At 39.8% G+C, this 16184-nt stretch overlaps 1 protein-coding gene across 4 annotated transcripts in view; it reads left to right on the forward strand.

The window, feature by feature from the left end:
* Positions 1-15897, forward strand: part of Ccdc122 (coiled-coil domain containing 122) — a 66009-nt gene extending 50112 nt beyond the window's left edge. For all 4 annotated transcript variants that reach the window (XM_021182396.3, XM_021182397.3, XM_029469201.2 and 1 more), the window contains one exon: positions 13216-15897. In XM_021182396.3, coding sequence (XP_021038055.1) covers positions 13216-13413 — 198 coding nt within the window. In that variant the 3' untranslated portion in view covers positions 13414-15897. The remainder of the gene's footprint in view (positions 1-13215) is intronic.
* Positions 15898-16184: the final 287 nt, after the last annotated feature.

Consider the following 16184-nt stretch of genomic DNA (forward strand, 5'->3'; position numbering starts at 1 on the left):
CTTCTGAGAATCTTCCACATCCTAGGTCTCTGGCATGTCTTAAAGATGCCCTCCCCCTGCCCCACCTCCACACTTTTACTCCAGCCAGCCACTCACTTCCATTCATTCTCTTGGCCCTTGCCTCTCTCTTCTATCTCTCCCCACACTTGATCCTAAACACACACACACACACACACACACACACACACACACACACCTTCCCATCCCCTCTCCCACCCAGTTCCCTCTCTCCATCTGCCTCCTATGACTATTTTATCCTCCCTTCTAAGTGAGATTCAAGCATCCTTGCTTGGGTCATCCTTCTTGTTTAGCTTCTTTGGGTCTGTGGAGTTTAGCATGGGTATTCTGTACTTTTTGGCTAATATCCACTTAGAAGTGAGTATATACTATGCATGTCCTTTTGGGTCTAGGTTATCTCATTCTGGATGATGTTATCTAGTTCCATTCATTTGCCTGCAGAATTCATAATGTCCTTGGTTTTGTTTTGTTTTTTGTTTTGTTTGTTTGTTTATTTTTAGAGACAGGGTTTCTCTGTATAGCCCTGGCTGTTCTGGAACTCACTTTGTAGACCTGGCTGGCCTCAAACTCAGAAATCTGCCTGCCTCTGCCTCCCGAGTGAGTGCTGGGATTAAAGGCATGCGCCACCACACCCAGCTTTTTTTTTTAATGTCCTTGTTTTTAATAGCTGAGTAATACTCCATTGTGTAAAAGAACCATATATTTTTTTATCTGTTCTTCAGTTGAGGGACATATGTGTTGTTTCCAGTTTCTGGCTATTATGAATAAAGCTGCTTTGAACATAGTGGAGCAAGTGTCCTTGTGGGATGGTGGAGCATCTTTTAGGTATATGCTCAGGAGTGATAGATATAGCTGGGTCTTGAGGTAGACCTATTCCCAATTTTCTGAAAAACTGCCAAATTGATTTCCAGAGTGGTATAAGTTTGCACACCCACCAGCAATGGAGGAGTGTTCCCTCTTGCTCCACATCCTCAACAACATGTGTCATCTCTTGAGTTTGTTTTTCCTTTTATATTAGCCATTCTGATGGGTATAAGATGGAATCTTAGGGTCATTTTGATTTGCATAAAATGATAAATAACATTTTTAATGCAGTAAGGAAATGGTCCTGCAAAAGACTTGAAGTGGAAAACATGTGGATGAGTAAAGGAGTACTTTTCTTGAATTGCTTAGAAGTTGATTGAAGGTATCAGGACATAGTCAAACCACTTCTGAACAAATGGATGGTTATAATAAGTGAAACAGATACACCTAGACCACTATCCTGCTCAGACTAGCAACTGCCACCATGCCCGCCACTCATCCTTAAAGACCTAATGACAGTGAAGTGAGTGAGTGCTGACATACTGCAGCTCAGCAGCTGCAGCAGGAGCCGCAATTTGGGACACTCCCTGGGCACTCTGATAATCTCTGAACTAACCTAGAAAGTGTGTGCATGCTGGCAGTCAGCCCACAGAAGCTGCACCACCCATGAGTTTCTGCTGTAAAAGGACTGTCCTCTCCCTACCACTGTTCCCAGAAAGAGCTTGACATGCCCACCTCAGCCGGTAGTGGGCAATGGATGCCAGACCTGTAGTCACCATGACTGCCCTGCCTTAGGATCCAAAGCCAGATGTACATTTACAGAAGTGCCTATCTGGAAGGCCACACTGGCTTCATTGGAATAGTTGATCCCATCTCCTGTGAAAAGTACTACAAATGGCATTACTAGGAAAGGGAGGAATTTCATATTTCACTGAGTGAAAAAGTGGGACCAGTGTCTTCTATTGCAAGTTATTTGTTTTTGGTTGTTTTGTATCTATGTTTATAAGTTTTGGTTTTATGGTGTTTTTGTCTCTCTCACCACCATTCACACACACACACACACACACACACACACACACACACACACACACACACACACCCGCCTCCACCTAATGAGTTAATTAGTTATTCCTTCTTGTTGTGTATGTTATAGTTATTTGCAGTTTGTACACTGTTAAGCTATGGTGGTTTTGCTTTTGTCTCATCAGAATATATACATCTTGCTAGTTCTCTCTTTCCTGCACCTACTCATCTGCATTTCTCCACTTACATAGTCTCTCTGCCTTTCCTGTCTTCAACCCATCTTCCTGCCTTCTCCTTCACACCTTGCCATTTTTTTCTCTGTTCCCATCCTTTTCATTTTACTACAGCTATCAGTCATAATACCACCTGGAGGGACTTTAAGAAGCTTACTAGGTAATCTGCCCTTCATGAAGTCACCCCTAGGCCAAAACTCCTTTTCAGTCTGTAAGCTTAGAAATTTAACATTGTTAGCATCTTAGAGTCAGGTATTCCATATCATTACAAAAAAAGCAAACTTTCAAGGAGATGAGTAATTTATGTGAGTCACTGCTTCTCCTTTATGGAAAATACTTTGCTAGAAGCCACATTATCACAAGATTTGATACATGCATGAAAATCAAGTCAATTACATGCACCTCAGTGTTCTTGACCTGTAGGCAAGTCTGTGGGGGCATTTTCTTGATCACTGATTGATGTAGGAGGGTCTATCTCACTGTGGGCGGTGCTATCCTTGTGTGGATGGTTCTGGGAGGTAAAAGAAAGCATGCTGAGAAAGTCATGAGGAGCAAGGCAGTAAGCAGCAGGACCCTCAGTTGAAGAAATGAATTCCTCCATAGCCTCAGCTTCAGTTCCTGCCTTGAGCTCCTGCTCTGCCCGCCCTACCTGATGGACTTGTGCCTGGACAGATGAACCAGAGAAACTCTTTCCTTTCAGGTTGCTTTGGTCAGAGTGTTTTATCACAGCAGCAGAAAGCCCACTATACAGATCTACACTGTTTTAAAGAAATTCGATATATTGAAAAGCTTATTTTAGATATAGTTTCATTATTTAATCTATATTCGTTGGTTTCATATAGAATGCCTTTAGATATCTTTTTTTCAGGAATTGTATTAGGTTTCCATATTACCACTTAAGTGTCCCTTAATTTTAGCTGAGCAAGCTAAGCAATACTCTTCCTGTATTCTCTCCTTCATCCACCTCTCCCTTTCCCCTCTCATTGATCCTCCCCTTCAGTCCCCATCCTTCCATAACTATTCTATTATCCTTTCCTAACAAGATCTGTATACCCATTTTGTCCCTTACTCTACACCTAAGCTCTGTGATCCTACAGACTGTAGCTTGCTTATCATGGACTTAATAGCTAATATCCACATGTAAACACATACCTGCCATATTAGTATTTCTGTGGCTGGGATACTTCACTCAGGAATATTTTTTCTAGTTCTTTTCATTTACCTGCAATTACATGATGCCACTTTTTAATAGCAGGATAATACTCCATTATGTAAATAGACCATATTTTCTTTACCCATTCTTCGGTTGAGGGACATTTACTTTGTTTGCAATTTCTAGCGATTATGAGTAGAGCAGCAATGAGCACATTGGAGCAGGAGGAAGTGTGCTTTGGGTAGATGCCCAAGAGTTGCCTAGTGAATCTTGAGGCGGATTCATCCACATCCACCTGAGGAATTGCCACACTGATTTCCATAGTGGCTCTTTGCATTCCCACCAGCAAGGGATGAGCCCGTCCCTTGTTCTACATCCTTCCCAGCATAAGTTGCTGCTTCTTGTATTGTTTAGTCACTTTGGTGTTTGATGAAATCTCTAAGTAGCTTCGATTTGCATTTCCCTGAGGACTAAGGATTGTGAGTGTTTCTTTAAGGCTTCTCAGCTACTGAGTTTTCTCTTTTGAGAATTCTCTGTTTAGATCTGTACTCCATTTTTTTAAAATATTTATTTATTTATTACATGTAAGTACACTGTAGCTGTCTTAAGACACACCAGAAGAGGGAGTCAGATCTCATTACGGATGGTTGTGAGCCACCATGTGGTTGCTGGGATTTGAACTCAGGACCTTTGGAAGAGCAGTCCGGTGCTCTTACCTGCTGAGCCATCTCTCCAGCCCCCTGTACTCCATTTTTAATTGTTTTTTTTCGTTTGTTTGTTTGATTTAATAGCTAGTCTTTTAAGTTCTTTCTATATCCTGATATTAGCCCTCTATCAGATGTATAAATCTTTTGCCATATTCCAGGCTACATCTTTGTCCTAATGAGACTGTCCTTTGCTGTGCAGCTTCTCAGCTTCAAGAGCTTCCATTTGTTAATTGTTGACCTCAGTCCTTGCACTATCAGTGTTCTGTTCAGGAAGTTGTCTCCTATACCAGTAAGTTCAAGGCTATTCCCAACTCTCTCATCTATCTGGTTCAGTGTGTCTGCCTTTATGTTGAGGTCTTTGGTCTATTTAGAGTTAAGTTTTGTCTGGTGATAAGTATGGATCTATTTGGATTCTTCTGCATGTAGCTATTTAGTTATAACAGCACTATTCGTCAAAGATGCTGCCCTTTTTTCCAGTGTGTGTTTCTGGCTTCTTTATAAAAAATCAGATAACCATGCATGTGTGGATTTCTGTCTAGGTCTTCATTTCAACACTAGTGATCAAACTGTCTGTTTTTGTGCCAATATCAGGATGTTTTTATTACTATAGTTTTGTAGTACAACTTGATATTGGAGATAGTGATACTTCCTTCAGTTCTTTTATTATTCTAGATTGTTTTCAACTGTCCTGTGGTTTTTTTGTGCTTCAATTTTCTTGTATCTGTTGAGACTTGCTTTGAGACTTGCTTTGAGTTTGAGTATGTAATCAATTTTGGAGAAAGTTACATGAAGTGCTGAGGAGAAGGTCTATTCTTTTGTGTTTGGATGAAATATTCTGTAAATATATGTTAGGTTATTTGATTTGCAACATCAGTTAACTCCAGCATTTCTTTGTTTAGTTTTCTCTGGGTTACCTGTCTGTTGTCAAGAGGAGGGAAATGAAGTCTCCCAATAACAGTCTTGTGAGTGTCAGTATGTGATTTAAGTTGTAGTAATATTTCTTTTATGAACTTTGGTACCCTTGTGTTTGGTGCATAGATGTCAGGAATTGAAATGTCCTATTTGTAGGTGTTGTTTGTTTGGTTGGTTTTTGTTTGTTTGCTTGTTTGTTTTGGTTTTTTGATAAGCTTGTAGTTTCCTTTCCTATCTTTTCTGATTAGTTTTTGTTGGAGGTCTATTATGTCAGGCTTGCTTTTGAAGTCCACTGTTTGGAATATCTTAGATAATGACTGTCCTTGATGTTAAAGGATGTTTGTTTCTTGGATATAACAGACAGAGGGAGCTTATTTTCACCTCCATTGTCAGTCTATGCCATTTTATTGAGGAAATGAGACCGTTAATGTTGAGAGATATCAATGAGCACAGTTTGTTGGTTTCTGTTATTTTGTTGTTACTTGTAGTAGTGGTGGTGATGAAGGTGGTGTTGGTGATCAGGGTAGTAGTGGTGGTGGTGTGTATGCATGTGTTTTGTGTGTGTGTGTGTGTGTGTGTGTGTGTTTGCTTCCCTTCTTTGGATTTGCTGGTCTGAGATTATTTATTCTCTGGGTTTCTTGGGTGTAGTTAACCTCTTTGGGTTGGAGTTTTCTTTCTAACACTTTCTTTAGTTCGGGATTTGTAGATAGATACTGCATACATTTTGGTTTATCATAGAATGTCTTACTTTCTCCATCTTTGTGATTGAAATTTTTGCTGGATATAATAGTCTGGAATGGCGTCTGTGGTCTTTTAAGAGTCTTCAGCACACCTTTACAGGCTCTGAGAGTCTCCACTAAGAAGTCCAGTTTTAGTCTCATAGGTCTGCCTTTATATGTTATTTGCTCTTTTTCCCTTGAAGCATTTCTTATTTGTTGTTCTATACATTTATTGTTTTGATTATTATGTGTAGAGGAGATTTTCTTTTCTGGTCCATTCCATCTGGTATTTTGTATGCGTGTTGTACTTTGGCAGACATTTTTTCTTTAGGCTGGGGAAATTTTTTCTATGGTTTTATTAAAGCTTTTTTCTGGGCCTTTGATCTGGGTTTCTTCTTCCTCTATTCCTATTATTCTTAGATTTGTTCTTTTCATAATGCCCCAGATTTCCTGGATGCTTTATGCTAGGCAGTTTGTAGATTTAACATTTTCCTTGACCAAAATATCTATTTTTGTCTATAGCATCTTCAATGTCTGAGATTCTCTCTTTTATCTTTTTATTCATTTCGTGAGGTTTGCCTCTGACATGCTTGTACGAGTACACAAGTTTTTAATTTTCAGATTTCCCTTGGTTTGGGTTTTCTTGATTGATTTTATTCTCACTTTCAGATCTTGAACTGTTTTATTCATTTCCTTCCACTATTTGTTTGTATTTTCCTAGATTTCTTTAAAGAATGCATTCATTTACTTTTTAAGGGCCTCTATCATCTTCATAAAGGCTATTCTAAAGTCTTTCTCTTTGCTTCAGCTATGTTGGAATACTCAAAGGCTGCTGTCATAGGTTTGCTGGGCTCTCGTGGAGACATTAGTGTCTTATTGATTGTGCGTTTATGCTGGCATCTAGGCATGTAGGATTAGGAAAATTGTAATCCTAGGTGCTGTTGTCAGGTCTTGCTTTTGTTGGGTGAGTGTTTTGTTCATTGTTCCTCTCTGGTTCTTAGGAGAGTTTGTTGGCTGTGTTTTGCCTGGTAGGCAATTCGTCTAGAGATCTGTTAGGTGTGGCCAATGAAGGTTCCATCCAAAATGTGTTTCTAGGTAATAGAAACTGAATTTAAGAATAGAGTTGGGAAGCCGGGCGTGGTGGCGCATGCCTTTAATCCCAGCACTCATTTGGGAGGCAGAGGTAGTCGGATTTCTGAGTTTGAGGCCAGCCTGGTCTACAAAGTGAGTTCTAGGACAGCCAGAGCTACACAGAGAAATCCTGTCTCGAAAAAAAAAAAAAAAAAAAAAGAATAGAGTTGGGCTAGAGAGGGGAAGGAGGAAGTGGGGTGTTCTACCAGAATCTGCTTGGTTCCCTGGGAATGGGGCAGAGAGTGAGGAAAGGCTACAGCAAAAGGTCTTCTACAGTGTTGTGGATGAGACCAAGGAATTGGACTTGGAAGAATGGAGGGAGAGGTGAAGATCTTCAGTTGGCCTACTTCCTTCACTTGTGAGAGTGGCCTGTGGGTTCCCAGGGCCTTCTGTTAGAGTTGAAGTCAGGGATAAGGCAATGGGTGGGGTAAGGAGGTTAATAGGGGAAATCTGACCCACAGGAAATGGGCCAGGGGAGGAAGGGGGACTGCAGCAGGTTTTCTGTGGCAGAGTTAGGAGTGGCACTGAGCATTGGATTTGGAGGAGCAAAGGGAGAGAGATGAAGATCTCCAGTCAGCCTATCTACTTCCCTGGTTGAATAGTCTATTGGGTCCCAGGACATGACTGATGGTGTTGGGGTCTGAGATAAAGCAGTACATGTGGAGAGATGTTAGGAGTGGAAAAGCTGCGTGATCTCTTGGAGAGGGGGCAGGGGTGAGGGAAGGCAACCACCACTGGTTCGTCTGCTGCATAGCTGTAGATGAGACTGGGGTTTGGGGTTTGGAGGAGCCAGAAGGAGAGGTAAAGATCTCCAGTGAGGTCCCTGTTTACCTGGTCAGGATCTATATTAATCTATTTTTAATCCATATGAAGTCAGTTTTGTTTTGCTAACATATTAATGAACCTGGTTTGCTAAGTAGCATGCATTATCTGAATTGCAAAATTAACAAGAATTGAATATATGTATATATTATATAATTCATTATAGTTTATTTGAAATGTTAGTTGACAACTAACATTATATCAGTATTATGAAATGTTTATATTGCCATTCCAGTTCTTCTGTGATGCATAGTAATATTTCAACATGATTGCTTCCCTTGGTCATTCTATTTTACTTTGTGTGTTTAAAAATATTTTCTATGAAGATGAAATAGTCTACAGTATTGATTTACTATCAGAAATCTCCAGTCTGTAAGCACAGGAAAGAACTCCTGGGCACTACTAGCGGGACTGAGAAAGAGACAGAAGCTGGGGAGAGTGAGCACCTGGCCCAGTCTGAGTCCTAGGAGGAAAACTGAGAAGTACAAAGAAAGAGAGACTGGGGACAGTCTTGAGAATCCTTGTTCCCCAAAGCTCTCTTCAGCTATTAGACATAGACATGGCAAGTCAGTCATTGTCACATACTGGGCAAATTGATTATTTGACAACTTGATACTTTGAATTTACTTAAGCTGCCACATTCTGACTTGTTGCAGTATTCACCTGTGTGTTTATACATATATAATATAATTATATGAGATTATATATGTTTATAACTATGCATAATATATGTGTGTGTGTGTATATATAGTAGGTGTCTATCTCGGCCCTATTATTACATAATTGTATTGCTTTATTTACGATAAACATTGGGTTGGTGAGGAAACTCAGTAAGTAAAGGCATTTGCTGTCAAGCTTATTTCTCAGAATCCACATGGTGGAAGGTGAGAACCAACTTTCACAATTTCTCCTGACTTTCACACACATGCTCCATGACAATTACACACACAGACACCCACACACCCACATACCACCACCACCACCACCACTACCACGAAATAAATGTAATAATAAATGTTTGATTATGAGATATCACCTCAGATACATAAGGATGGCTGTTAACAAAAATGGCAAATAGTAATAAATATTTTGAGGGTATATAGAAGTAGGAACCCTCATATATTACGAGTAGGAATATAAGATGCTGCCGGCATTCTGGAAGATAAGTCTTCAGAGGGTTAAGCAGGACTTATGAATTCTATACCTCTGTTTATGGCCAAGAAAGGTAAAAACATATATACACATCAAGGCCTATACATGGATATTCATAACAGTATGATGATGATAACTAAAAATGGGAAGCAACTCAAATGCTCACCAACAGTTGGACGGTGAATCAAAGTAAAATGTGATTCCTCATACAATGGAATATTGTTTGGCAATAAAAAAGATGAAGTACTGATAGCGTCTACATCAGAGCTGACCCCTAAATATATTATGCTAGGTGATAAAAGCCAGTCACAGAGAAAACCTCTTGCATGATTCTAATTATATGAAATGTTGAAAATATGCAAATATATAAAAGGAAAATTAGATTAGTGGTTGCCTAGTGCAAAGAATGGGGTAGGAGAATGGGATAAATTGTTAGTGGTTACTTGTGTTCTCAGGAGGATAATGAAAATGTTTTCAAACAGATAGTGCTCATGTTTGTGTAGTTCTAGGAATATGCTAAAAGTAATTTGTCTGGATTATATGTGAATTGTTTAACTTCCACAACCTATTTCTTGAGTATTGACCCATGTGGTTTGCATTGTGAAATCCTGACTAGGGACATCAGCACATGCGCAGTATAGCCAGGATGAAGTTGGGGAGTCTGCTACTTCCAATGAAGGGTACCTCCTATTACCATAATCAGGTCCTCCATATGTTTCCTAGATACAGGAAAAGGGGTTAGCTAGTCTTGGTGGGGGGTTCTATGTGGCCGAGCAGTCTCTGGCTATGAACATTCAGGAGGGGAAAGCAGCAGTTGTTAGTCTTTGAACACTCTAGTCAGTTGTTCATAAGCAGTCAAACACTATTTAGTACCCCTCTTCAGGCTGGCCATATGGAGAACTGGTGTCCATGACAGGGCTATACCCATTTCAACAAGATACATTCACTCAGAACGTCATTCACTGACACTTCCTCTGCCTTTGACAAATAAGATAGGTGTTCTTTGTATAGTCAGTTCTAATATAGAAACTTTTTTGTTTTGGTTTGGTTTTTAACTTTATATTATTGGGGGGTTATGCTATTATTATTTTTAAAGGATCTGCGTACATGAGTACTATAGTTACATCCTTTCCATACTCTCTCCACTCTAAGCCCTCCCAGGACCCCTCACTCCCTCTCAATTTCTTGACCAGCTCTTCTGTAATTATTAATATGTTTGTTTAGGGATGACTGCTTGGGACTGGATAACATATGGGGGGAGCTTGTCCCTGGAGAAGGCCTATTCTCCCTCTCTTAGTGATCATTAATTATCTATAGCTTTTCCTTTAGGAGTGAGGCCTTATGAGATGTCTCCTATCAATACTGAATTGTCATGTTCTGTTTTCACTGTGTAGCTCTTCTTTAGGGGACCATATTGTTAAGAATTCATGAACGTGACTCTGTCATATATAGGGAACACTATTTTGTAGCACACACCCTGGTCCTCTGGCTCTTATAGTCTTTCTTCTCCCTCTGTGGCTTTGTCCTCTGAACTTAGGTGTAGGTGTTGTATTAAGATGTATCTGCTGGGAATAGGTACCACATATTCCATTGTTCTCTACACGATTATCAGTTATGTAGAAATATTCATTTTGCTGCAAAATAAAGCTTTTTGAGGGATAAGAGCTATTCTTATCTGTGGATACAGATATATATTCAGAATGCATGGGAATTACATGGGCTCAGGAAAGTAGCATCAGTAAGTTGTCCTCTTGGGTTCATGACCTCACCAGCTCTAAGTAGTTGGTCAGGTTTACAGTGACAGGTGTGAATCTCTGAATTCTCTCCAAGCATTGAGCGGGCATTGGGTCCAGTTAGGTGGCTGCTGATTACCCTGAGATAAGAGTGTTACTTTTGCACCATAGATTATGTCTTATCATGCTGGTCACTGCTGCGGTTCATAGAGTTTACAGCTGGGGAAGACTTGTAGTTTCTTTCCTCTCTTGGCATGGTTGGACACCATGAGAGCTAGGCCTCCGGGAGAAGGCTTCCAGGTCAGTTTCGGTTTGTTTCCTCCAAGCCTTGTATCTGAAGTGTGTGGTGTCTTCACATTCTCACACACAAAATAGGAGAGGATCCTTGCCAACTCTATATCTAATAAATTATTGCTAATCAGAGTATACAAATAACTCAAATAAAATGGTTAAAAAACAAACAAAAAACAATTGTCCAATTAGGGTATGGATCTGAACACAGAGTTCACAAAAGAAGACATAAAATATGTTAAGAATAGTCTTTAAAGTACTCAGTATCCTTAGCAATTAAGGAAATTCAAATTAAAAGTGCTCTGAGATGTCATCTTACCCCAGTCAGAATGGCTGAAATCAAGGAAACAACTCACAGTAAGGCCGGTGAGGATGTGGGAAAGGAGACTCACAGGTGAGATCGCACACTGGTGTGGCCACTCTAGAAGTCAGCGTGGAAAAGCCTCAGAAAAGCTAGCAGTAGATCTACCATCTGACCTAGCTCTAACCCTAGGCACATGCTCCAAGGCCTCACATCCTCCTTCACAGACACGTTCTCAGCCGTGTTCACTGCTGCTCTATTCACAATAACTAGCTAGGAAGTAGAAAAAAACTAAATATCCTTTTACTGATAAATGGGTAATGACAATGCAGTACACAATGCATTCTATTCAGTTGTTAACAGAAGAAAATTGCAGATAAATGCCTTGTTTTATTTGCCTTCTTCTGGCCTCCACATCATGACACCACATCACTTGCCATTTCAATGCTTCTTCACCCTGCCGTGTGTCATTGTCTGGCTCCGAAGCAATTTTCTCAGTTACTTAATGGCAAGGAAACAACAGACCACATCATCTCTTAGACCAGCACTCAGCCTCTGTGTTGCTACTGCTTTGGGGGTTGAATGACCCTTTCACAGGGGTTGCCTAAGACCATCAGAAAACATGTATTTACATTACAATCCAAACAGTAGCAAAATTACAGTTCTGTAGCAGCAATGGAAGTAATTTTATGGTTGAGGGTCACAACAACATGAGGAGCTGTATTAAACAGTCCCAGTATTAGGAAGGGTGAGAACCACTGTCTTAGATCTTTTAAGCTGGATATAGAAAACAGAACCATTTCTCTTAACTAGTGATAAGACAAACATTAGAGCAATTAAATTCAACTGAGTGTAATAGGACAGTGGATAACTCATGAACTGCTAAGGCCTCAGAGCCAGAGGAGGTGCAGAAAGCTGGGAGAGATGTGGGCCAGCAGCACTGTTGGACATAAATGGAAGTGAGATGCAGGAACCGCTCCACTGGTCACTATTCCAAATGGGCATGGTCTTACCAGCTGTTCACCATTCTGAATGGTCATGGTCTTACCAGCTGTTCACCATTCCGAATGGGTATGGTCTTACCAGCTGTTCACCATTCCGAATGGTCATGGTCTTACCAGCTGTTTACCATTCTGAATGGTCATGGTCTTACCAGCTGTTCACCATTCTGAATGGGCATGGTCTTACCAGCTGTTCACCATTCCGAATGGTCATGGTCTTACCAGCTGTTCACCATTCCGAATGGGTATGGTCTTACCAGCTGTTCACCATTCTGAATGGGTATGGTCTTACCAGCTGTTCACCATTCTGAATGGTCATGGTCTTACCAGCTGTTCACCATTCTGAATGGGCATGGTCTTACCAGCTGTTCACCATTCCGAATGGTCATGGTCTTACCAGCTGTTCACCATTCCGAATGGTCATGGTCTTACCAGCTGTTCACCATTCCGAATGGTCATGGTCTTACCAGCTGTTCACCATTCCGAATGGGCATGGTCTTACCAGCTGTTCACCATTCTGAATGGGCATGGTCTTACCAGCTGTTTACCATTCTGAATGGGTATGGTCTTACCAGCTGTTCACCATTCCGAATGGGTATGGTCTTACCAGCTGTTTACCATTCTGAATGGTCATGGTCTTACCAGCTGTTCACCATTCTGAATGGGTATGGTCTTACCAGCTGGCAGCTGTGAATTACTGCAGCAAGGCGACTGCACTGGGTGAGAATCAGCTGTGCTACCAATGCATACTTTTAAGTTAAACTCACAGTTTACATATCAAGACTGCGTTTCATCAGATAGGAACCAATAAAGAGGCAATGTCAGGCCACATTTACTTAACACTGGACAACGACCTTGACAAGAAGAAGATATTCATCTCCATGCTGAATTTGGATTCAAACACTGCAACTTGTAAGCTTTGAAATGGTGTTCAAATTATACTGACTTTCAGTTTCTTCACACACACACACATGCACACGCACACGCACACACACACACACACACACAAACACGAGGTGGGGGTGGGGAATAGTACTCATAACGTAAGGTATTATGGTCATTTTATGTTGAAAACTTTCAGCATTGGTAATATGTTGACTGTTAACATAATTCTTGTTGATTATTTATTCTAATTATTTCTAATTGAGTGCCTTTCTCTAGAGGAGTCAGAGTGTCTGTTATGTCTATTGATTTGTTCTCACTGTTTTCTGACAGGTACAACATAAGAGATATGATGCAATTCTTAAGCGTTTGCATTGTCAGATGAACAAGATTCAGTTAAATAGGAGGAAGTGGCAATGGAACATCCAACAACTGGAAAAAACTGCAGCTGAGTTAAAAAAGCGGATCAGAGAGAAGGAAGCCAGTGAAATACAGAGCAGGCCTGCAGCACTGTGGGAGAGAATACTGTGAAGAACCTCTGGACTCTTAACAGCCCACACACAGTATCAGAGGCCTGTCTCAATGACATATATTGTCTTTTTCCTTTTTTTCCTCCTCTTCCTTCTTTTTCTGTTTTGAATCAGGTATCTGTTGGTTAAAGTGTCTTCCTGTCGATAGTGCATAGCAGACAATAGCAGTGTTTACAGGAAACTAGCAGAACACTATATGTGCATATTTCAAATGTGCATTCCTGAATGCTTGTTTATAACTGTTGAATTCACTATCTTACAAATTAAAAATTTGGAAGAAACAATTGGATTTTCAATGACGTAAGTTCCTGAGATAAATAGTTGTCTGTTTAAGAATTTTTTTTTACAACTGTCTTCAAAGTAGCCCTTAAATATTAATATTCATGATAATGTCATTATCTGTTTTATTGTTTCCTCCTTTCTCCAAAAGGTAGCAATCATTTTCCTTTGTTATTAAATAACATATATTAGAGTGTTATAGTCCATAAGATTTGTGTTTACTCTTCAGTCTATAAATTCTTTATTCCTATATTGTGACTAAAATAAAGTTATAGCAGCATATGAGGCAGGCATAAAATAAAGCTCTTCAAAGAGGATTTTTCCACATTGAAAGGCAATTTTTTTGTCAATGGCAATAAATTGAATGTAAAAACACCTCTGAAGATAAGATTGCTCTCTTTCATGCTCTGTTGATCATAACTACAGAGAAGCAAAACTAAAATATTAATTACTATAGATACAGTTTTAAAATATTCCCTTGTAGGATTAAAGACTTTCAAAGAAGCAACATTGAGAAGTTTTGAATTCATCGTCTCACCTTCCTAACGCTTAGTAAGTGTATAGCTGATAGAAAGCCTAATGCTGGAACCTCATCCTGCCTGGTGTTAATAGTCTTAGCATAGGTGAGCTGGCTTACCACAGGTAACAGTACAGATGGCTGCTCCTGTAACATATCAGCTTTGTTCATCACTCAGACAAGCTACTCCAAATAGAAATGGTTAGGCTTACAGACTGTGGGAGCGCTCACTGTGCTCAGCTGGAGACAGGGCTGAACCAGATGCTGCATGTCTAGGTGTATGTTAGCATAATATGCACATAAAAGTTACAGTTTACTCATCTCCTTTTGAGGTTTTAATTGTGATTGCTAACAGCTTGAGTTATCATTTTAGGAAAATTCACTGTGGAAGAACAGGTACAGGCAGAAGATGCTAAGGAAACCAGAGCCAAGTCCATCTGAGGTTGCAAAGTATGATTTAGTGGGGTTGTTGGCGGCTCTTATCCTATTAATCTGTTTACATATTCAGACAAAAGCAATGTAAAGGAGAAAATGCTAATTTTAGTTATAGTTTCAGGTTACAGTTCATCGTGGCAGGGAAGCCAGGGCATCAAGAGCTTAATGTGGCTGACTGTATTACTCCCACAGTCAGAAGGACATTGAACACATGCATGTTCAGTGCTCAGTTTACTCTTCTAAGCCATGGTAGACCAAGTTTTATCTCAAGCTAGCATCAACATCAGGCACACTCATGCTGCTGATGGTGCCATATCTAGTCTTATAACTCCACATAACACACTTATATTTTTGTTTATCTATGAACAAAAACTATGCTAGGAAACTCTGCAGGGGCCGGGGGTAAGAGGGCAAGCCAGGGTTTCTTGGAGACAACCAAAGTAATTATAATTCAAGACCTGAGCTGAAGTCTAGTCAAACTGGAACCTTCTAGTTATATGTTTGAAACTCCATTTTTAAATAAAGCTATTTGAGATGAGGTATCATATTTGAGAAAACAATGTTCAACATATTGTATAATGATACATGCACTTAATTTCAATTTATAATAGTTAAATTATGTGAAAGACATATTGTTCTTTTTAAGCACAAGAACTATTTCAGATAATGGAGGCCTTTCACAGTAATCAAGAAGAAACAGGAACTGGGTATTGGAGCTGAGGCCTGTCATCCCAGCACTTAGCAAGGCTTTAGACTGGGGCAGTAAAGGAGCTTCAGGCTATTGTGGGCCATGTGTATTTCAGGCCAGCCTGAGTGAACTTCAGTGTGGGTCATTATCTCAAATGGAGGAACAAACAAAGAAACTAAAGAACCAAATTGCTGGTTGGGGTTTGGGGTTTGTTTGTTTGTTTCTGTTTTGTTTTTGTTTTTGGGTCAACTTGAGATGCAAGCTAGGATCATCTGGAAAGAGGAAACCACAATTGAAAAAAATATGTCTCCATTAGATTTCCCTGTAGGGGAATCTGTGCATAGATATTTTCTTGATTAATAATTAGTATAGGAGGGCTGAGCCCACTGTGGGCAGTGCTACCCTTGAGTCCTGAGAGATATAAGAAAACAGGTTGGGCGAGCCATGGAAAGCAAGCCAGTAAGCAGTATTTTTCTATGGCCTCTGCTCCAGTTCTTGTCTCCAGGTTTCTATCTTGAGTTTCTGCCCTAACTTTCCTTTATGATATAAGATGAAATAAACCTTTTGTTTTATAAGTTGGTTTTGGTTATGCTGTTGACTATAGCAATAAGACACAAACTAGAATACCAACCAAGTAAAATATCCCTAAAATTTGAAGTGTATTAAAAGTAATGCTTAAATACATCAATAAAGCTTAAAGACTTTATAGAAATTATATTATTATTATTCCTGTATAACACATATGGAACTATATCAGGCTATTTTTTGTTACTGTAACAAAATGCCAGTGTTTTTTATAGAAAAAAAATCATCTAGGTCTCAGTATTGGTAGCTGAAAGTCCACACAGAACAA

This window comes from Mus caroli, unplaced genomic scaffold (assembly GCF_978045245.1).
Source record: "Mus caroli unplaced genomic scaffold, Mus_caroli_1 scaffold_12, whole genome shotgun sequence".
NCBI lineage: Eukaryota > Metazoa > Chordata > Mammalia > Rodentia > Muridae > Mus > Mus caroli.